The 22,210-nt window shown below is 38.4% G+C and overlaps 1 protein-coding gene across 2 annotated transcripts in view; it reads right to left on the reverse strand.

Moving 5' to 3' along the window:
* The window catches only part of avl9 (AVL9 homolog (S. cerevisiase)), a 31,888-nt gene that overhangs the window by 3,394 nt on the left and 6,284 nt on the right, over positions 1 to 22,210 (reverse strand). Inside the window, exons 3-14 of one of the 2 annotated variants that reach the window (XM_044175842.1) lie at positions 19,137 to 19,222; positions 18,451 to 18,540; positions 16,285 to 16,374; positions 16,139 to 16,205; positions 15,560 to 15,600; positions 15,420 to 15,458; positions 15,244 to 15,313; positions 14,116 to 14,606; positions 13,234 to 13,368; positions 12,906 to 13,125; positions 10,505 to 10,622; positions 9,358 to 9,411 (exon numbers count right to left, since the gene is read on the reverse strand). In XM_044175842.1, coding sequence (XP_044031777.1) covers positions 9,358 to 9,411; positions 10,505 to 10,622; positions 12,906 to 13,125; positions 13,234 to 13,368; positions 14,116 to 14,606; positions 15,244 to 15,313; positions 15,420 to 15,458; positions 15,560 to 15,600; positions 16,139 to 16,205; positions 16,285 to 16,374; positions 18,451 to 18,540; positions 19,137 to 19,222 — 1,501 coding nt within the window. The remainder of the gene's footprint in view (positions 1 to 9,357; positions 9,412 to 10,504; positions 10,623 to 12,905; positions 13,126 to 13,233; positions 13,369 to 14,115; positions 14,607 to 15,243; positions 15,314 to 15,419; positions 15,459 to 15,559; positions 15,601 to 16,138; positions 16,206 to 16,284; positions 16,375 to 18,450; positions 18,541 to 19,136; positions 19,223 to 22,210) is intronic. The other variant, XM_044175843.1, reaches the window with a different exon arrangement.

A 22,210-nucleotide genomic window follows, 5' to 3' on the forward strand; every position in this document is an offset into this window, starting at 1 on the left:
TATGTAACAGCAGAGGCTGAGCAGCAGTCACAGGTGCCGTATCTAATGATCAGAACCGAGAGCGGAAACGAGCAGGCTACGTTTCACAACAAATGCACGGCTAAATGCAGCCCCGCGTGGCTATCTGAACAGCAGCCTGGTGCGAGTCCAACACACAACCTTTCACATGGATCCCCACTGACTTGACATTCAGCAGGAATCTCGCTCCTGCATCATCTGGGCAAACAGCAGCGTTGTTAAAAAAGACGAAGTGGATACGTGTCAGCAGCTGCCACTCTGTGCCTTCACACCCTCTAATGAGCCAGTTATTTCATCTGAAAATAAACCCTGTCACTGTGAATTTTACTACACTGCAGCTGCCTTTGATAATCACAACAGAGAGCAAACATAGTGAGTTTAAGTGGTGATGGGGAAACATTTTAAAATGTGACCAAGATCCAATGATATGGAAACCACTTTTGCCTCTTCCGTGGTAACTTTATCTTGAAGCGCCTTTCTCTCCATAACGGACATCCCATTCTTTTACAATTAAGATTGAGCCCTCACTGTCTTATGAACATGTTTCAACAGGAATTATATCACATTAAGGTTCAAGTACTGACATCATTTCATGGGACCTTTTAAGCTAAAATCCATCAATTATTTTGCTTAAAATAATGTGACATGTCATCTACATGGTCGAATGTTGTGTTACATGTTAAAGAAAATGTGCGACATTTGGGGAACTACACTCAATCTTCTCTTTGAGAATGATGAGAATATGGATACCGCTCTCATGTCTGTGTGTTCAGTATGGAGCTAGAGCCAAGAGACAATTAGCCTAGCTTAACATAAAGACGGAAGTAGGAAGTTGGGGGGGGACAGCTAGCCTGGCTCTGTCCAAAGTTTAAAAATCCACCTACCAACACCTCTAAAGCATGTACCTTCCTCTGAAACCACATAATTGTTTCACATTTCTGTTCATGTACGGATTAAATAAGATACAACATGTTAATTAGTGAGCTTTAGAGGTGTTGGTAGGTGGATTTTGTTACCTTTGGACAGAGACAGTCTAGCTGTTTCCCCCTGCTTCCAGTCTTTATGCTAAGCTAGGCTAAGTGTCTCCTGGCTCCAGTTCTGTTATTAATGCACAGATATGAGAGTGGTGTTGATCTTCTCATCTAACTCTCATAAAGAAAGCAAATTAGTGTATTTTCCCAAACTATTCCTTTAAGACATATACAGCTTGCCATTTTTGTCAAGAGTGTTACATGGGTGGTGGAAAACACATTTTGTTGATGATGGATTTTGCATTATCTGAATATTATTTTTATTAGGAGTAGTTGTATTTGTATTATTACTATTTTTAAACGTATTTATTTAGGGCATTTCTTTACAAACACATGCAATACAATGTGCATTACAATAGACAGAAAACATTTTTTTATGTAGAATCATTAAAAACAAAAAGAAACAATGTAACAAAATCAAATAAGAGATTATACAAATAAGGGACATTTAAATAATGAATAAATAAAGATTTTACATTGAAGACACTTTCCAGCGCAATCGTCTGCACTGGACATAAAAAATACGCAGCATCTATCTGAGGCAGCACAGACGCCAGAAGGAAGACAGAAATCACTCAAAGACAAGAGTAAATATTGGTCCAGAAGGCTTTGCAACTGAAGGAAGAAAAGAAAGTAAAGACTGCAGATTTCAGCTTTAACATGACGCTGTCTCCTTCCTAATTATTCAGTGACAGAAGTGAATAGAATCAACTGTCAGATCCTAGATTCAGATTTAATCTAAAGGAGACCTTAAAGTCTGTGTATGAAACCTAAAACCAAAGAGAAACTGAGACGTGCGTGTGTGTGTGTGTGTGTGTGTGTGTGTGTGTGTGTGTGTGTGTGTGTCTTGCCGGCGTAACTGCTCTCATTCCTACACACCACAGACAGATATAGTGTTTATCTGACTACAGCATCAACATGACACCACTCTGTGCACAACGAGCCCGGCGGAGCGTGAACTGGCACCCCGACTCGCCGGCTCAGTGGCGTTTCGGAGTCAGGCGGACGTCCCGCGGCGCTGTCACTCATGGGACACCGAGTGGATCCACCAAACAAGCTGCGGTTGCTAGGCGCTTGTTGCTAGGATCGATAATCCAGCTCCACGGCTGCACATCCACCAGGAATCTTTCCCCTCGCTGTGCCAACTTCCTTTTGTCCTTATTTTCAAAGTAAGCGACCCGCTGCTGTGCATTCCCAGCAGTGCTGAGAGGCTTAGTGCATTTGTCACTCAGTTTAAAGCCAATAGGTGTAGAATTTTATATTCTATTGCATCTAATATTTTGTATTTATTCTGAAGCCATTCATTTTGTTTGCGAACATTAGTGTCATTTGTGTGTGTAATGTCTTTTTTGATACTGCCACTGACATTTACAAAGTCTACACATAGTGGCTTTAAGAAGAAGGGGCTTTAAATGCCGCTCAATAGTATTGATGACATTAACCAAGTGTCCAGATATTACAATTTTCTGGTTTTCATCACTCATTTCTCATAATTTGAAATATATAAAAACTCCTCACACACTAAGAATGTTTCTTCAGAATCACAAAGAGAGGTCTGCAATGGTCAAACATAACTTAAGTCGTGTTTGTGGCTTCAGCGTTACAATGTCATCATGCAGACAGCAGTGGTTAAAGGCACCCTGTGGACTTTTCTTGTCAACAAAGTTGTTTTTTGTGTTTCTCACCAAGACGCACCGCACCGTATATATTCTGAAGATGTAACAAATGTGTTGAATGCATTTCCTTCCTTAAAACATTTGTAAATCTGAACATCTGAATATTTTGAAACCTGCATTGTTTACAGCCATTGTTTGCTTGCTTGCAGTCTTCTTCTTCCCTGCCTTCGATGGCTGGCGCATTGCTACATTTCTTAGCCTGTTACCACCACCAACTGTCGATCAGTGGAATAATGTGTTGACTGTGTTGTGTGCATGTGCCTTGGTCGTGTTAACAAGACACAAACAAAATGGGGACCCGCTCAAAAGAACATTATTCCAAAGCGCTACTAGTGGTCACAAATTCCACAAAGTACCTTTAAACACATGGAAATAAATGGTGTAATCCATTTAAAAAATTAAAAATAAAACACTAAAAACTAGTATAAAAATCAAACCATGGCCTGCTATCACTCCCTAATGGATTGACAGATCTTTAGATACAGAGATTAACTCAAGCAAACAACTAAATCAGCTGTTTACAAAACATTTTGATTTGTTAAAAAATACACAAAATACTGATTTTCCAATTATGATGCAAACTCTTCCATAATGAATAATTCAATATACCTCAAAAGTGGATCTTCTTGCCTGAGTAACATCTTATAATTCACTTCTTCAAACTTATTTTATATTAAAAAAGCCTTTCATTAATGTTAGCTGTTGTTATACTGATATGGTTTTGGATTTCTTATGTTTTATATTATCTTATATAACGTTTTTGTATTTTTATATACTTTTATACTTTTTACTCATTTATTTATTATTTTATTGATTTTACTTGTCTTTTTCAACAAACATTTCCAGAATCAGCCTTTAACTTCTACTCAAGATCTCAAAGCGTCCAAATATATCTCAATTACAGGGAAAATGTGTATAAAATAATGCAAAAGACATCTAGAATCAGGATTAAATGTCTTGCTCAATATACAGTAAGTGTGACATACTCTAGCATGGAAAAAATGTTTGTAACGCTGAAGCTGTTGAGGGGAAATTTGGATGGAATAATGGAAACACTGTGGTAAAATGATCACATTTAAACTTTTTTCAGATACCACCCAGCCTCAGAAAAGCTTCCAACAATCTCATGGTAACAGAAAGCAGTATTTCCCCTGAGCTGCTGTGTACACTGTTAGCTCAGAGACGAGCCCAGCGGACACTCTCCATCTCGCTGGCTGACCCAAATAAACAGCTCCTTATGTGGCCTAGCGTGGTACGCTGACAATAAAGAAAGATCCTCTAACAGTGAGTGTCTGCCTGCAGCCGTGCAGCCCGTCACATGACTCTGTTTTCTGAGAACATCTCTGCCACTGGCTGCTCTTTGTCCAACACTGATGGCGGGGACACATGAAAAGGGTCGGCTGTGTTGCATTCACAAGGAAGTCATGCGTAGGGCAGCGTTTTTAATTTTTTTTCCGGGGGAGTATAAATAGAGGGGAGGTGGCGGGGCAGCAGCAGTGGGACAAAGAGTGATGAGCTGAGCAGAGTGGATGAACTCAGCTTTCCTCTTACTTTGTCAACCAGCACCCTGACAAGTGGGATTCTTCAGACCAGTAACCGTCTGTCCCACTAACCCCAGTCCCCAGTCCCCCCCCCCGTCGTCCAGCCTCAAGTTCCAGGAAAACAGCTCCATGTTCACTGATGCAAGAAAACATTCTGCTGTCCCTGACTGATGAGAGGCAACAAGGCAACGCTTTGGGGTCAGACTCAAGACTGATGGACACAAAACAAAACATTGCAAACATCCATCAAATCTCAGTGGAGGGGGCAGAGCTTAGTGAGGGACCAGAAAGTGAACTCAACAGTAGCGCCCGACTGATACGTCGTCATTAGCTTGTAGCTTAGTTTATCCATCAGAGAGCAAAAAAATAAATGAATTTAAAAAAAACTCCTATCATGTTTATAGTGAAGGCTTTAGTTTAATGTTAATTATAGTTCAGTATGGTTTATTACAGTTTTTAAGCTTTATAAAGCTGCATTTTTATATATTTGACTTTTGATTTTGGTTTTGTTGCCATAAACAACCTGCAATTAACACACAAAAAGAATAAAACCAAAACAAAAGACACAAAATTCAATTTTAACATGGGAACAAACTATAAATAACACTTAACAAATAAGGTGTTGTGGATAAAAATTAAAGCAAAGTTAATATAACTTATTTCTGTACACTTTTCTCTCATCTCAACTTTAATATCAACTTTAATTTACTGTTATATCTGCTGTTTTCGACAAGTTTTTAACTATACAATGTCCCACTCAATACATAGTTGCAATTCTTTAATGACCAAATTTAAGGGAACCTTTTAAGAAATGTGTTTATGTTGGGTGTTTATGTAAAAAAAAAAAGAAGGGAAAAAAATGTACATTCGATATATAGTTTAAATCATATATTTTAAAATCTAATATCAAAATCAGGCTCAAAAATCCAGGTTAATTATATATTAGCTGCACTAAAAAACACTTTTTCAGTGGCGATTATAGCAAATAGGAGACGTCTAAACAGCCCTCAAATATATAAAACTTCCCCACATTTTGGGAAAAGCTGGAAAATAGTCTGAGTCTCCTCGTTCGGTCTACTGTGTTGAATTGTTTTGTGTATAATGGATTGTACTGTTTAAAGTGTATTTGTTTTCTTGTGTATTATTCAATAATATGCAATTTAGTTCGGCAATAGTGTAACTTTAACATTCATGCTAATAAAGCTTATTTGAATTCATCTGGTTATGAAAGTTTACAGCTCAATGGTTTATTTAGAGACACAACATTAAGCACAGAGTCCATGCTAAACTGTAATAAAGATTTGTTTGGGCTCTGCAATACGGCTGGCTGAAGTTAATGTCAAGACATTAATAAAAATGTTTTGTGACAACAATATACTGTATATTTATATATCGCAATAAGTCAAATGTTGGCAACAAACAAAATAAATGATTCAAACTACATCAAGGACAGGCGGACCGAACGGGTGCATTTATGTATCAGCATGTGATCAATATCAGCCAAGAACAGCTTATAGAAGCAATGCTAGATATCAGAACAATGTTATATTTACTATAGATATAGTTGTGGAACTGGCTTATTAATTATCCTTTTATTGTATTACGTGATACAGCTGTCCCATTAGCAGAATTTCATGGTCTTCTTTTAAATTGAAAGCTGAACCTGTTTTGCACATGTACAGTATGTCTACTAAGAATCTCGGAAAATGCAGAGGAATCAAATAAAATACAATATTTACATTTATCCATATATGTATATCTTTATTATTGATTTAGTGTTGGTGGTTTTAATAATCGTCTTCAGTTTTTTTTGCCTGGGTGAGGAGGATGTTAACGTCCGTCAGAGATGCGAGTCTGCGAGGCTCGAAGCTCCTGACAGTCAATAAACACTCGTCTCTGATGTTCAAGGTCGCAATGGAGACGGAGCTGTTTATCTGCCGCAGTGCCCTCACGTCTCCGCTTAGCGAACACATGTAGGAAAACCTCACAGGCGCGAGCACACACACACACACACACACACACACACACACACACAGACCGGCTGAATCCCCTCCTGTTTTAGAGCCCTGCTCTGACACAAAGCGGAGGCAGGAAATGAGACGCGTTTATTCCTGAGAAGCTCCAATGGCTGAGTGCCAAACTTCCTGCCTGCCTCCCACCCCCGAGCCACGCTCCTTCGCCCTCAGCTCTGACCCGGTCACCACTTTTCAAATCCTCTGATAAGACAGAGAATCACGACAAAGCATTTTACATTTGAGAATGTGGAGGCAGTGAATTTGTGGCATTTTTGCTTCAAAACAGCTGAGATGATGAATTTTCTTTCAGCTGATATGGTGAAGGTCGCAGGACAAGCCCTGCATTGTTACCTCATCTTAAAGCTGTGAGTTGTAGAAGGGCCCTCAGTCAAAATATAGTTTTAAGAACTTTTTAGCCAATATTGTTCTTACATGGTGCATATTCATGAATAAAATTGTGTTTTTTGCTTTTTTTTGCACATAGCAAACCTGTGAGAGGTGCCTTCTTTCCCTCCTTATTTATTATTATTAGTTATGTGTTAAATTACCATCTTGAGAATTTTGCTAGATGTTTTCATCATGATTAGTTAGTGACTAAATTATGGAAAAGTATTTCTAAATGCATAAAGAATGCATTGAAACTACTTAACATACAGTAATAAAGTGCTGCTTAAATCAGTAACATCACTAGACCAATAATGTATCAATTTATCTCTTTCCTGATAATATGAATTTACATTAAGTATTGCATTACTATTGTTTAGGTTCTAAATGTTATATAAGGTTATCGCTTAATTATGTTTTTTAATGTCCTCATTTTAAATGAGCAATGTCTATTTTGACTTATTTATACAATTTATTTATTATTTGAATACATGTTCAGCTTTGCATCATTTTTTAATATTGCAATGTATATAACTGTTCTTCAGTATCTTGTTTTTTTTTTGTTTGTTTTTTTACATGTATTCAGGTCTCAATCTGAGTGGGAGTTACCTGATTAAATAAAGGTTATATATACAGTTCAACTCATTCAGTGGCTCATTTTTATCACATTTTGACAAATTATTATATTACTGAAAAACAGTCTGAGCAACATTAAACAGTTAATTGAATTGCAGCTTGATAATGTCATTTTTTGTAAATTGTAAATTGAAATGTAACAGAATTGTTTCATTGTAAATGTGCCAAACTTCAACGGAGATAAAAAATGTCACAGCTTGCATCTTTGGTTACATCAGCATTAGTGCAGAAATGGTTTATTTTAACAACTTCTAAACATGTATTCTGAACTAATTTCTTTTCATTTAGATCTTTTTGTTCTTTTTCATCTCATCTGGCTCACTTTTTGGCTTTTCATCAGAATATTTTACCACAGAATTTTTCCATAGACGAACCAAATTGAACCCACTTTAAGCTTCCTCTACAGTTTGTTTGTCTGTGTTTGTTTACTGAGGATTTACGACACAGTTTACAGCGGCCATGTCACCAAACACCCACCAAAGTGGTAAAGTGAGAGCCCCGAGTATCGCAGCCCTGCAGATCTGCCCGTGTTCTCACTATAAAGCTAAGTTAGGGATGGAGACACACTCAACTGTGTGTGTGTGTGTGTGTGTGTGTGTGTGTGTGTGGTGGAGGCATTTATCTGACGCGTAACACTAGAAGCGGCGCTCCAGCTGTGGTCGGAGTCACCTTTCATCTACACTCTCCTGGAATGAAACCGGAGCTGAAGTTGAAGAAGTCTCCGTTCAGCTCCGTTTTTGAGAATGAAACTCGCTCATAATTAATGACTTCAGCCGATATGAGACCCCCCCCCCCCAAACACAGCATGAAGTAACACACTGCCTGCTGCTCTCTGTAACATACAGCATTCATAAAGTATTCATAGCTGGGTGTAGAGTGTACTGAGCATGACAACTTTTGGAAATTTAATCATTAGTGGTCTAAAAAGAGAAGACAGCAGCAGTAAAGTATCAACTTTTACAGATTTAAAAAACTATTTAACTGACAAATCAATTTTTTATTCTTTTTTCTTTACTTATTTATGTTTTTTTCTTGCTAATAACTACAGACTTCCAAGAACACCACTGAGGAAACTAAACTAAACTAAACTAAGATCAGGCCGCTTACATGTTAAGAATTTATTGCTAAATTCAGCCCACAAATCTATCCTTCAAGTTTTTCCCAGTTTAGATTCTCCTCCAGTCTTTTATTTTGTGAGTGATCCTTTAATTTTTCAGGATGTATGGAGCCTAATCAGCGTCAAGAGAAGGACGAAAACTAATTTGTGCTCTTACAGAGCTTAATTCTTGCTCTTGAATCAATACTTTGTGCAACAGAACGTAATTTTAAACAATATTATTGACATTTTAACAGATGTTTAAGGGTTGCACAAGATATCAGAGTGGTTTAACTGGCAAAATCTGAAAAGGCATATCCACATATCTCCGTCCAAAATCAAAACAGAAATGAATAAAAATCAGGCGTCTCAGATCCAGACACACTGAGGCTGTTCACTGCCAGCTCCTTCAAAGTAAAAGCACAGTCAGGTGTCTGACAGCAAACACTGAGCAAAAGTTGGGTAAAATGTTCTTAAATGACTGAAGATAGTTGAAATGTATGGTTGAAAATCACTGCATTTACCACTTTTTACATTGTCTTTTTAAAAGGAGTAGGACACTGAAATAAAAAGAAAGCCACATCCTGTTTTACTGCTGAACATGTCCAATGTCACGTCTTTACTCATGTTTACTGGAATATCATCTTGTCACCACAAGAGGGCAGCAACATGCATGTTTCAGTGAGCCATATAAACTGAGCTACAGCAAATCACCTGATACAATGAACTTTGAAAGAAAATTAAATAGGTCACAGCTCTGCTGCTGCACTGCGCCGGTGTCCCTCTTGTCTGTTATTCGTGTCCTACATGCTGTTATATTCTGTGACTTAAAGCAGTATTTTACGCTGCTGAGGTGTAATAAAAGACAGATGTCACTACAGTGAATAATAAAGCTGCATGTATTGTAATGTACATGAAAGGATGAGTGCAAAAACAGCAGAGGAATGAAAGAATACTCACTGTGAGAGTCGTAGTTTCACGTCAGCAACACTGTACTGGCCCTGGAACGGATGTCTACAGCAGAGAACAAACGCAGAGGTCACTCAATAAGTTTCCAACAGATTTTCCTTTTGAAGTAGGAAGATTATAACAAATAACAAGTAAAACAAATATCACAATTTGGGAAATGAAAATTCTTACTTGTCCAGATTATGAGCAAATGTATACACTTTTAAAAACCTAAAATTCATCATATTTGTTTTCTGTACTCTTAATGTACAGAAATCCTGCACACATACACACTGGTCTGGATGATTAAGGTCTAAATCCAAGTTATCCACAGTTTACATTTTTGTTTGTTAGTGCTCTTAACCAGCGAAAAAGGCAAATATTGTTTTAACTCTAACTGTTCAATCGAACTTCACCTGCTGCGCACGAGATGAGGCTGTGGCTACACCTTCCAGGGTCGAAGTACAATTACAGGTCAATTTAAAGTGTACAAACCACTTCCACCAGTGACAACCAGAGGTGGGACAAAGTCGTTGTCTTGCAAGTCAGTAACAGTTAGTATAGAAAATTTACACAAACAATGAATGCTTTTAAAATATGTATTTACTACTTTCAAACAAACATTTAAAAGCAGTCGATCAGTTGCGCCTTGGTATGTTTTTCTTGTGACACAAGTACAATCATTTGTCATTTCTGCGCTGCATGTTTTGCCTGCCGACGTCTGTTTTATTTATTTATTTTATATATTTATAACCGCAGCAGAATCTTTACATTTGAATGTGATAGCCAGAGAAATGAATTGGTTGTCTGTTTGCACGGACAAACTTTCGCTTGTGTGATGTCTGTTGTCAAGAAAATGTAGAGTCGATTTGCTGCACACTTTACTTTACAATAACAATTTTTCATCTTTGGGCTTGGGGAGGACATCAAGTCATTCCAGGTCTAAAGGCTAAAGTCATAAATCATTGGTGTCAAAGTGGAGTTGCAAGTATTTTTTGATCTTGTCATCAGATTCATGAGTCGAGTCTGAGGCCGACATCTTGTAACAAGCATCATTAAGAGTTTCTATTAAAATAAAAGCAAGTGTCTGGTGACTCTGGTGACTCATTCACTCTGGCTTGTAGTCTTTCAGAGATCAGTGTCTCTCCTGCCCACTTACCCCGGGGTGATGGCGGCCATGGCGGGGTGCTTGTTGCCGTACCACACCCGGAAGTTGTGGGTGATCTTCCAGGCTGCGACGAAAGGCGCGCCGTAATCAGCCAGCAGCCTCTCGTTATCTGAACGGAGACGACACAAGAAAATAGAAGCGAGGAGTCGGTGAACGTGGTTAGCAGCATTACTGGATTTACACTTTGTCATTTTCTCTACAAAGTTAATTATGTGTGATGATCACTGTGTGTATGCATGACGCAATGATTACAGCTGCGATCATAAATAGTAATGCCTCAGAAGGTGACAAGCTCTTTAGCAGAAAATAGAACTATACTAATATTAATATAGAATCAACTCATCATAACTTGAATGAAGAAGTGAGTAAGCTGCATATTTAGAGATTTTTAAAGATTATTTTTTGGGGCTTTTTGCCTTTATTTGATAGGAACAGCTATAGAGAGACAGGAAATGTGGGAGAGAGAGAGTCTGTGCCGCTGTGGCAAGGACTCAGCCTCATACATTTTCTAATGCTTGCTCTAATAAATTCAAAACTGATTAAAACATTATGAAACAAAGCCAAAAACGTAGCGTAACTTTACATGAGAAGGGTAAGAAACAGGAAACCAGCAAATGAATTGTTAAAGAATGTTTTAGCCCATTTACAACAGGGACACTTTGACTTTTTAGATTTGATTTCCTACTTTGCTCTGTATAGTGAGCAGAGCAAGGTCGAGTTTCTTCTGCCTCTTTTGAGTCTTTTGGATTCCTACTTCAGTCTTTGGATGCACTGTTCGACTGTAGCCCCCACCTTCCAAGCAACCACTGGTTTCACTTCATTTTAATGAGTTCCTGTATAACATGTACATGCTTTAATCAGTACTACGGAACAGCTCGCAGAATCTTAAAACTTGCTTAAATAGTTAACAACATTTAGTCAACTTTATTTAATGGTCATTGTCAAGCTTTTTGAGGAGCATCACTCTGACATCTAAAGAAGCGATACACTTTACATTCATAAGCTACATCTTACAAATCTGATTAAATGCAAAAACACGGATGTTGTGCTTTTTTCAGTTTGTTGGACTGAAAACATTCAGACATATCAGGACACAATATTTTTAATAAATGTTTTTATGTACAGTAAGAACCTCTTAACAAGACAAGCACTAATTTATCTTAGAAGGTATAATTGCCAATAAGCAAGGGAATGCAAATGATACAAGAGAAAATGGTGTGTACCAAAACATTATGTTATCACTTACTGTCTGTTTTAATTTAATTTGTTTATTTATTTATTTTTTTTTTCTATATTATGTTTGTTTTCTGTTTTGTGAGTTTTTGTTTTAGGTATACTGGCTATGTGAGTTAATCATGTTGTTTCAGTAAGTAAAGGGTTGTTTTATTAATAAAAAGGTCATATCTCAGATATTGGATCTTTCTTGAGTGCTCAAAACAGGCCGTGTTTTCAACTGCTTTACAATGTGAGACCATGTAATTTGGCAAACAATAAAGGCGTTTAAATGTTTACTGTGATAGATTATGTATCTTAAAAAAGTTGACTTTCAAATCGTAGTGAAAATCATAGAAATCAGTTAGCAGCTGGAAGATGGGACCTCAATCTAAAATCAGAAATACTTTATTGATCCCCGAGGGGAAACTCTCTATTAATGCTTTGGAAAATCAAGTCAAGTCAATGTATATAGCACATTTCATAAGACAGGCGTAGACTCAATGTGCTTCAAAATAAAAAGCAAGCATGAAAAATCGGCAAAAATCATGAATGACAAAAACATATAAGATAAGGAGGTATTACATATATGGATAAGATAAAAACAAGATAAAAAGGTATTACAATAAAAACGGAATAAGATAAGTAGGTATTATCGTTATTATTAAAAAGGGAATAATAATAATAATGATAAAAAATACTGATTCTATGATAAGAAATGTACCTGTTAACCACACACTTTAAACTTAACTAAAAGTTTGCGAAAAAAAAGATTTGTTTTTAGTTTGCTTTTAAAAGGAGACCCTGTTGTAGCAGACCTTAGTTCATGTGGTAGAGAAATCCAGAGAGTAGGACCGTAATGACCGAAGGCACCGTGGTCTCAGCAGTTGAAGTAAAACATTGTATATGTACTTTATATGTATGGTCTTTTGCATGACTTGAAGCCAAGCCATTTTGGATTTATTAAGAGTACATTATAATGTAAAATGAGACTGTACTTAAAACAATTTAACACTTCAGTTTAGATCAAATGTATTTAAAGACTTATTGCAGTTGTGTTTATAGCCTGCAGATACTCTGGATTAAACTAACCTGTTAATGGGCAGTTAAGTAAAATAATCCCTTAATGAAGAAGTGAGAGGGAAGGAAAGAGTGACACAATGAGTCTGAGTCTTCCTACCTTGCTGTAATGCAGAGGACAGTAAGGAGTGGATGTAGAGGGTGAACTGGGCTCTGATCCACTCGTCTCCGCCCTCCCAGCCCGTCCCGTCCAGGAAAACGTCATCGCGGTTCTCCGTCACGTGTTTGACCAGGTAGTCGGCGAAACGCAGGTCCGCCGTTGTCAGGCTCAGGATCTTCCGGAGCTCGGGGTCCTGAATGTGGACAATAGCTTCTTCCACCTACACAAAACACATATACAGTATTTAACTTAAAAATTAGACTTTAAGGTTAAATTCAAGCCCACAATATCTACATTTCCCATTAAAATGAAATATTTTAGGACTTACATCAACAACAGCATCACTGAGGTGCCTCTGCTGGCGGAAGAGGATGTTGGTCGCCCCGGCAACGAAGCCGCGCACCGTCACGTCTGACAGTAGGTGATGCTGCTGCAGGGCCATGTAGGGCAGACACAGGTAACCCTGGCAACAAAAGGCAAAGGTCACTGTGTATATGACTGCCAGACAGGTGCTTATCTCCAGCCCGGCTGCCTGGGCTGATCTGGGTAACGGTGCCAGAGGAGAGACACACCCAGACACACACACACCGAGGACAAAAGCTGTCTGTGTGTTAAATCTGAACCGATATCCTGCTGGAACTAAAAACACACATGGTGATTATTTGATGAGTGGGTGTTTGAGCTGAGATATTGGCTGTGAGCATGATTTATACGTTATTTATAAACTAGTATTGATCTTTTATGAACTGGTGTATCCAAATGTTAGACAAAACATGATATTACACAGAAAACGCGCGAACCATTTGAAATATGAGTTGAATTTCTAAACAAAATTCACATTCATTCTTGTTTCTCTGTTTTGAGGAATCAAACATGTTGCAGTTCTGTTTATTTTATTGATTTGTTGGTTGCTTAGTCACCTGAACACACACACACACACACACACACACACACACACACACAATTTACCTCCACAATGGAAATAAGTCTTGGATCTTGACATTTATAGATGTGTGTGATGTCTCTCCTCTCATAATGTCAAATAAATGAAACTAAACTAAAACAGATCTCAGTATTAGTCCATCTAGCTTTAGCTAAGCGTGATGGATCTGTCCGGACTCTCTCCATGTTTCATTTTAAGGCGTCTCAGTCCACAGTCGAAGCAAATGCTGCACAAGTATGAAGAGTTGTGTGTTAGTGTGAGTGTTACCTTAGTGAAGATGGGGAGCGGCAGGCCGTACTGATCCTCCTCTAGCCCAGACACCAGACCCTGGATGACCCCTCCCTGACCGCTGGCGGCCTGTGGCTGCACAGTGATGGGTGTCCCCGGCTTGGAGTCGAAGGTGTCCGGGAGCTCTGACCCTGTCTCTTTCCCCTCAGCTGCCTCTTTAGGACCACTTTCTTCCAACACGCTGGGGTCCAGAGTCTCCCAGTCGCTCTCTGAGGACTCCGGGGAGGTGCGTGACGGGGGTTTCAGGAAGTGGTTGTCTCCGTCCGTGCTGTTCCTGCAGGACAGAGACTCTGCGGCAGGCTGGGCGGTCCCCTCCCCCTCCAGCTCCAGCGTGGTGTTGGCGATGTCGGTGACGGACACGGAGACGAACTCCTCGGCTCCTGAGACGCTCTCCACCAGGATCAGGTCCTCCGACACGCTGCTCTTAGGCCTGTAGTGGGATGAGTCCACCAGGCCGTGCTCAATCATACCTGGACAAATCAGATCAAATGAAAATGTCAGTGCCATTTTATTTAATTTGAGTCTCCTTTATCAGCGCTAATCCATTTTGCCTTTTGCCATCTAATAGTTTTCTGTTTGACATGTTGCAATTACTACAATTCCTACATTTTCGGATTTTTCTAGAACTTAAAGTGAGACTATGAGATGTTTTAACAAGAAATAACACATTCTTCTTTTAACAAATGAAAACAATGAATTCATAAGCAATAAATTGCACCCTCACGCTCAATTTAATACACTCACAGGTTTTGCCGCTACAGCCTTACTTAGTCTGGTATGACCAGTAGCTAATATCAGTTAACAACATACAATATATTTCCATACTGTTAAACCTTTAAACCTTTAAACTTGCTTGGACCTGGATTTAACCAGATGTTTTATTAATACTTTTTGACCTGATAATGATTTGCCGATTTCCTTGTTAACATATTTTTGTAAGGCTGTTTTGTGTCAATCCACTGACTGTGTTTTTTGTATTTTTTCCTCCGTTTTTACAGTTATCTGTACAGATGACTAAAGACACCCATGCACCATCCTTACAAAAGGCCTAATTGAATGTGCAAAAGGAGAGAAGATGTATGAAACTTTATTTTTCTTTTTGCTGACCTGGAAACAGTGATAAAACTGTCATCAGAGCTCCTACTAGTCTGTTGACAGGAGACACATAGAACAGGACCTGCAAACACAAGCAACAAAAAATCAAAACAGACATACAGTGTCATTTTTCAAAAGTTCGGAGTTACTAGAAAAAAGAAAAGATTTGGTTCAGTTTGTAATCGTACCTTCTTCTCCAGCAGAATAAGCTTGAAGAGGATGAGAACCTATGAAGGTAAAATGAAAAGAATTACTGATATTTCAAACAAAACCTAACAACTATTACACTCCCAGCATACACAATATTGTTCAATCTGTAATTTTCTACCTTGTGTCGAAAGTGCAGTATTAAATCTCTTGGTGATAACCCTGAGGAAAGAAAGCGAACAGAGCATCAACAAAAGAGGAATTTACCCTCAGATAAACATGCACAGACATTTTTGTGCAGTTAACAACAGTCACATGGTCACAGGCCTGACAAGCCCCAGAACAACAAATACAGTCTGTTTATAGAATATCTGCATCTCTGGAACAACAAAACAATTCAAAATCATTGTTTTTGAATTGCTGCTCAATCATTTTACTCCCGTACAGACAACTGAGATTTGTTGTAAAGCATGAGGAGGAGAGTATTTATGTAATATAAGAAGTTCTACTCAAAAGCAACAGATGTACTAATATTTTATTTTACAAAATGACACATATTTGCAACCCTTTGTCTTTTTCCAAATACTTTCTTGAGTTAAAATGTGTGAAAGTGAAAATAAAAACCTGAAATTACACCTTTATTTGCATTTAATTACTATGTATCTCTTAATTGTTTAGCCAAAACATTCCTACTAAGGAAACTTGTCCTGCCAGCTGTCACCTGCAACTGTACTGGAACTGTACTGGAAGTTTTACCTACCAAGATAAACCTGTGATCCCTCCAGAGCTGAACCCCTCAGAGAGCCGTTCATGTGATCGTACAGTTCCTGCGGGGGGGGGGGGCAGGACGTTAGTGGAAGTGATAACAGAAAGGTAAAACATTAACAGACGGTCTCACATTCTCACCTTTAAAATAGAGATCTGTGAAAAGTCTTTCTCCTCGAAGTAGGCGTGCGTGATGAGCTGTAGCTTTGCTTGAAGCAGACCGTAGAGAGGCTGGAAATCAAAACAAACAGGGTCAGCAGCAGATCACATGTGTGTGTGTGTTTATGTGTGAGTCATTTACAGCATGAACCATAAAAACCTTTGCAAGCCAGTTTCTCCTCACGGGGACAAGCAACACTCAATCATGACTGCTGTGCGTCTTTATCCTCTTTTTACCAGGAAATGGCCGAACATAATAAGATCTATTTTTATCAGTATTGTGCTCATTTAACTTCTCTGAGGAAAAGTGTGGAGTGGATGTTAATTACCTTGTTGTTGACCAAGACAAATGACCTAAAGTGTCTCCTATAATTCCAGATGTTTCTGGGTACAGACGTTTGCTAGATGTCTAAAATGTGTTTACGTTATGAAAATGTCCTTCCCACCACCCTGATGCACACCACACCACCACCCAAAAACAATGCTATCCAGAAATAGCAGTGATGTGGCCGGAAGATGAGGAACTTTCTAAGAGGATCAACTGAGCAGCTGGACGGTCATCAAAAGCTACATCCTCTTCAGCAGTGGTGGAAAGGAACTACGTACATTTACTCAAGTACTGTAATTCAGTACAGTTCAGAGTTACTTGTACTTTACTTAAATGTTTCAATTTTACGCTACTTTATACTTCAACTCCACTACAGTTCAGAGGGAAATATTGTACTTTTCACTCCACTCACTACATTTATTATGTACCTGTTGTTACTTTGCAGATGAAGAGTTTAAAAACCTATAATGAGCATATAACATACAATGCATTGTTACACAGTAAATTAAACCACCCAATAGTATTAAAATAACATAAATTGTATAAAATTAGCGTGACTGCAGCCAGCTACAATATTAAAATGCATCTTACATGTTAGTGCATCAATAATCAATCAATCAATAATCATCTAATAGTCTAATATATAATAATGTAACAACAACAGAGCCCATTTTGGCTGCATAGTGAGCAGGAGTTTCACTTGTAACAGAGTATTTTTAAATTGTAAATTTTAAACTTTTACTTCTTGATACTTCTTCCACCACTGCTCCTCAGTCAACACAGGGACTGACTTTCTACACGCAGAGACCTCCAGTTTCCTAAAGCCAAAGGTGGCATCTGAGGTGGTTTAAAGGAGGATTCATTTTCTGTCGATCAACTAACCGATTAATCAAGCAATCGTTTCAGCTCTAATCTGCATGTTGGCATTGGCCATCATGGAGTCTCGTTGCCCCAAATGCTTTGGGAGGATCAGCACACATTTGGTTGATCTGAGAAGTCCAGAACGCTCATAAATACGCTCATCATTTTCAGTCTTACAGTGTGAAATTATGGTTTCATAATGTGAGATGTCCTGTGGTTAAAGTATATCTGCTGGATGCAATCTCACAATGACAGAACAGTAGAATAAGCCTCAGTCACCAGTCACCACCTAAACGCTGTTAAATGATTTTGTGAAGCACCTTTTTCCTGAGCATAATTTAGAAGTCTTCTATATAATAAAGAGCTGGATGATAAAATAGTAAAAATGTCTGCCTTCGTATAGACGTGTTTCCAATCATTGTGACAAACTAATGCAACTGAGAGCGCATGGGCATAAAATAACAATTAATTACATAGAGTATTACAAATTATGTCAAAAAAAGTTAGGAATAAAACATGATTTCTTCTGTGAAATTCAACTCAGAATATCTAACGGCTCATCCAGTGTCATATATATATAATTGTTCCCGTGGTGAATCTACCTAAGTTGGCTACAAGTCATTTAAATCTCTGTGGGGAAACATGAAAGAGAATTTTACTTCTGGGACCCATCATGTTGATAATTTTATCACTTCATATGAGAGGAGACGGCGACTTTGGAGCCTCACTGGATTAGAGCATTAGAGGAGAAGATGCCGGGAGATAAAAAAGCCTTTGCAGAAATCTCTTCATTTAAAGCCTTTTCTACTGCAATGAATCACATCCTCTCTCCTTCTTCCACATTTACATGATCGTGGTAAGGTCACGCCAGTATTGACTGACTCTTGAATTCTGAAGGCTACTGAGACAGAACTCTTATTCTGTTATAAGAGAACAGCATCATCTTCCGACTGACTCACCACTCGACTGAGGACGCAGACGCTCTTCTGAACGGTTTCTCTGGTGACGTCAGCCTGTCGGACCTTTAGGGCCTGGAGAGGGATTAAAAACTTTTTTTTTTTTAAAAACATATATGTATATAAAAGACCACAAACCAAACATTTTGAGCCCACTGTGTGACTCATCGCTCTGCAGCTGACCCTTGTGAAAACCTCACGCTGATGTCATGAGAGATAAAAATAGAGCAGGAGATGCTGTCATTTCATTTCCTCTGTCTCCTTCGAACCAAATCAAGCACACAGATGAAGAAGGGAGCTGTGGTGCTTTGTGTGCATGTGGTAAATACACTATATGGCCAAAAGCAGGTGGACACCTGAACATTACACCCATATGTGAGTGTTGCACATGTCATTCCAAAACCATGGACATAATCTGCTGCTGTAACTGCTCAGTATTAATATACTATATAATGCAAAATATGCTCGCACTTAAAACTGTAGCGTTCAGGTTTGATATGACTGTATAATTATACCTATATCTACTTTTAATTTTTTAATTTTAATTGGATAAACTTTTACTTAAATACTTCTCCTGCCACTGGTGTACATTCGTTTGTCCATATAGTAAATATATTTGCTGAGCTAGATGACAAAATCAAGGTTTCATGGCTCTATAAGAATTAAGGAAAAAAAAATATCTGACTGACTTTTGCTTCTATTTGGCGATAACACGACACTCCGTAGACACACTTCATGGCTCCACTCAGCGGCGGCAGGTGGAAATACACAGTGTCTGCAAGACAACAAGATTAGTCATATTAATATAAAGTATCACGCATTCTCTCGTCTGGAGTATCAATCAGGATCTGCAAAATACACGTTTACTATCAAACAGCCAGTGAGATGAGATGCATCATGTGTAAGTTTAGCTTTACTCTTGTGCAGGATTTACACTGCACTCACACTGCAGAATAAGCTTCAGCTCCAACATCACTGCATGCACCTGACGGTAGGATACGAAAAGTTCAGAGAGAGGATGGTTATGTAAGAGGGAAGGCACAAAGGAGAGAATAAAAAAAAAATCACAGACATAACCGTTTAAGAGATTATTTTACAACATAGCAAAGCTTCAGAACTGGATAAACTTTACAAGCTCTTCATTCCTGGCAGCAGATTGTCTTTAACCCTTAAACATCACTGACATCTTCAGTTAAGGAGTTGTCCTGCATATTTATGAACTTTACATTACCGCAGCACATGGATTTCCTACCTTCCAAGGAGCCAATGATTTCAGTTCATTTTAGTACACAATGAAAATCAACTTGCCATAAATACAAACGTGCTTCACACGCATATCACATAACGTCTCCTTTGGAGACGCATCGATGACGTGATCGACAGAAAATCCATCGGCAACTATTTTGATAATCTATTAATTAAATATAAAGTCATTTTTCGAGCTAATCCAAACATTTTATGGTTCCATATCACTGTAAACTGAATATCTTTGGGTTTTGGACTGTCACCATGTCACCAAGGACTCTGGGTAATGAACTAAATCGTTAGTTGCAGCCCTAGTCGAGTGATGTCAAGCTGTTTTGAGCAGGGTCTGTCTTTAAATCAGGTCTATTTTGGTGCATTCAAAGACACTCTTGACGTCTGAGACGCTAACCTTTTCGCTGCAATGAACGTCAAAGATTGTTTTTTGTTTGTCTCCAGGGTTTTATTTCCCAAAAAACATAGCTCATGAATAAAATGCCAGCTGACTCTCAAAGTTTGGATATTAGAGCTTTCTGAAACACAAAAAGAAAAAGGAAGAATCGAATCATTCAGAATAAACTACCTCCCTTGTTTTAAATGCTTTATCAAACAATGCGAATGTCACAAGACAAAACTAAATTTAACGGTCACTGTGATGGATTACCTCTCAAGCATGTCTCCAGTCTGCAGGTTAATTTCTATACTATAGTGAAATAAAAAGAAGCCAATGCTTACATGGAATGTAGGAAATGAAGCTTATCTGCTATGATTTGGAAAGTGACCGGCGACAATGTCATGTACTGTATGTTTAAGCCCATGAATCCAAGTATGAAATAACAAAGGATAATATAGGCAGTTCCTACAGATCAAAGTTAATCAAAAGTTAAAATCACAGATAGCCTAAAGCCCCTTTAACAGGAAAAACAAATGGGAAATAACAAGGACGCAGTGAAGGAAATGCCACAACTATCAGCCTTCATTCCATGTGAGGAGGGGATGAAGAGCATTTTATAACGTGGTTACAATCTCCTCTGGACGAGACGACAGCAGACTCACAAAGGTTAGACTGTGGACGTCAGAGATTAACCAGAGCTTGGTGGAGAGGCAGGGGGGTCCAGGCTGGGCAGCAACGGGGCATCTGGACAGAGGCCACAGCTGCAGTATGCCAAGAACACAGCCTTCAGCTCTCTGCTTTATAGTTTACATTCACATTTCTAGAACAAAAGTTGACTCTGCTTTCTGAAAGCTGCGTCTAAAAAGGTGCGTGAACCGATGAAGGGTCTGCTGGAGGGAAATGAGACTGAAACAGAAACAAAGGAAACCAGCAGACACTGCTTTGCTTCTAGCTTTTATTTTTAGTTCAAAATGCTAGGAAAGCAGAACAATATATTTGGTTTGGATTTTTTTAGACTCAATCTTTTCTTTTTTATCTTGTGAATTACTGGATAATTTTACCCTTGCAAGCCCCTAAAATGTATTTAAATAAAACACTCTGAGAAGGACAAATCACTCTTTTAGTTAACTTGGTCATAACCACGAACTAAACATTAGCCAAAGGAAGACATTAATTAATTTTATAAAGGGTCACAAGCTAAAAAAAAAAAAACCTGCTGAAGACTAGAACATGCATACTTTTACTCAGTAAGAATTATCTGTAAAGATCTAGAAATTGAAACCTGTTGTAAAACATCACTGCACAGTGGAAATATTAATCTAACAAACCAACGTCAAGACTATATAACTAATAAATAATAGTACTGCACTATTAGTTTGAGTGCAACACTGGTCGTGGGTACTGTGTGTGTACTGCTTGCCTTGTAATTTTGACTTTAATTGCTCTTGTACACTTTCTATTTTTAGTTCTATTTTTATTTTTATTTTATATACTTCTATTTATTTTTTACTTTTCTCTGTTTATCTGTTCTTATTTCTATCCTTGTCCTGCTGCAACACCCCTCTGCGGACCAATAAAGGCTTATCTTATCTCATTTTGCAGCTATAAGCAGCGCCTCCATTTCCTCTGAGCAGTGCATGGTGGGACAATAGTGCACATCAACAACACAATTGTTACTTCTGTCACTTTTCCATAGTGAACACTACATATACAACATAGTAGTAGTGTGGATGGATGGATGGATATTGGGAAACAGCTTTAGTTTCCCCCAAAGTCAGGTAAAATGAGTAGGAAGCTGTGAGTCCAAAACGACTCCAACACGCCTCACAAATTGCTTTATGGCAGAGTCAAAAACAGACATGCACCTTAGCTTTTTTACTGAAAGATGCAGGGAGGTGGGACAGGTTGAAACAATGGAAAAGGAGGCCTGTAGAACAGCTACAACAAGCAAGAATGGCAATAACTGACCACGCCTTTAGTAGTATTCCTTCAGTGTATTCCTCTGTAACCAACACCCTGTCATATCAGTGTGACTGCTGTTTTTATGAGCCGCAGTGCAGAGGGAGTTGGTCACATCGCTATTGTTTTTTTAACAGTCTGTTGTGGCAGTAACACACACTGGAGCAG

This window comes from Siniperca chuatsi, linkage group LG19 (assembly GCF_020085105.1).
Source record: "Siniperca chuatsi isolate FFG_IHB_CAS linkage group LG19, ASM2008510v1, whole genome shotgun sequence".
Classification (NCBI taxonomy): domain Eukaryota; kingdom Metazoa; phylum Chordata; class Actinopteri; order Centrarchiformes; family Sinipercidae; genus Siniperca; species Siniperca chuatsi.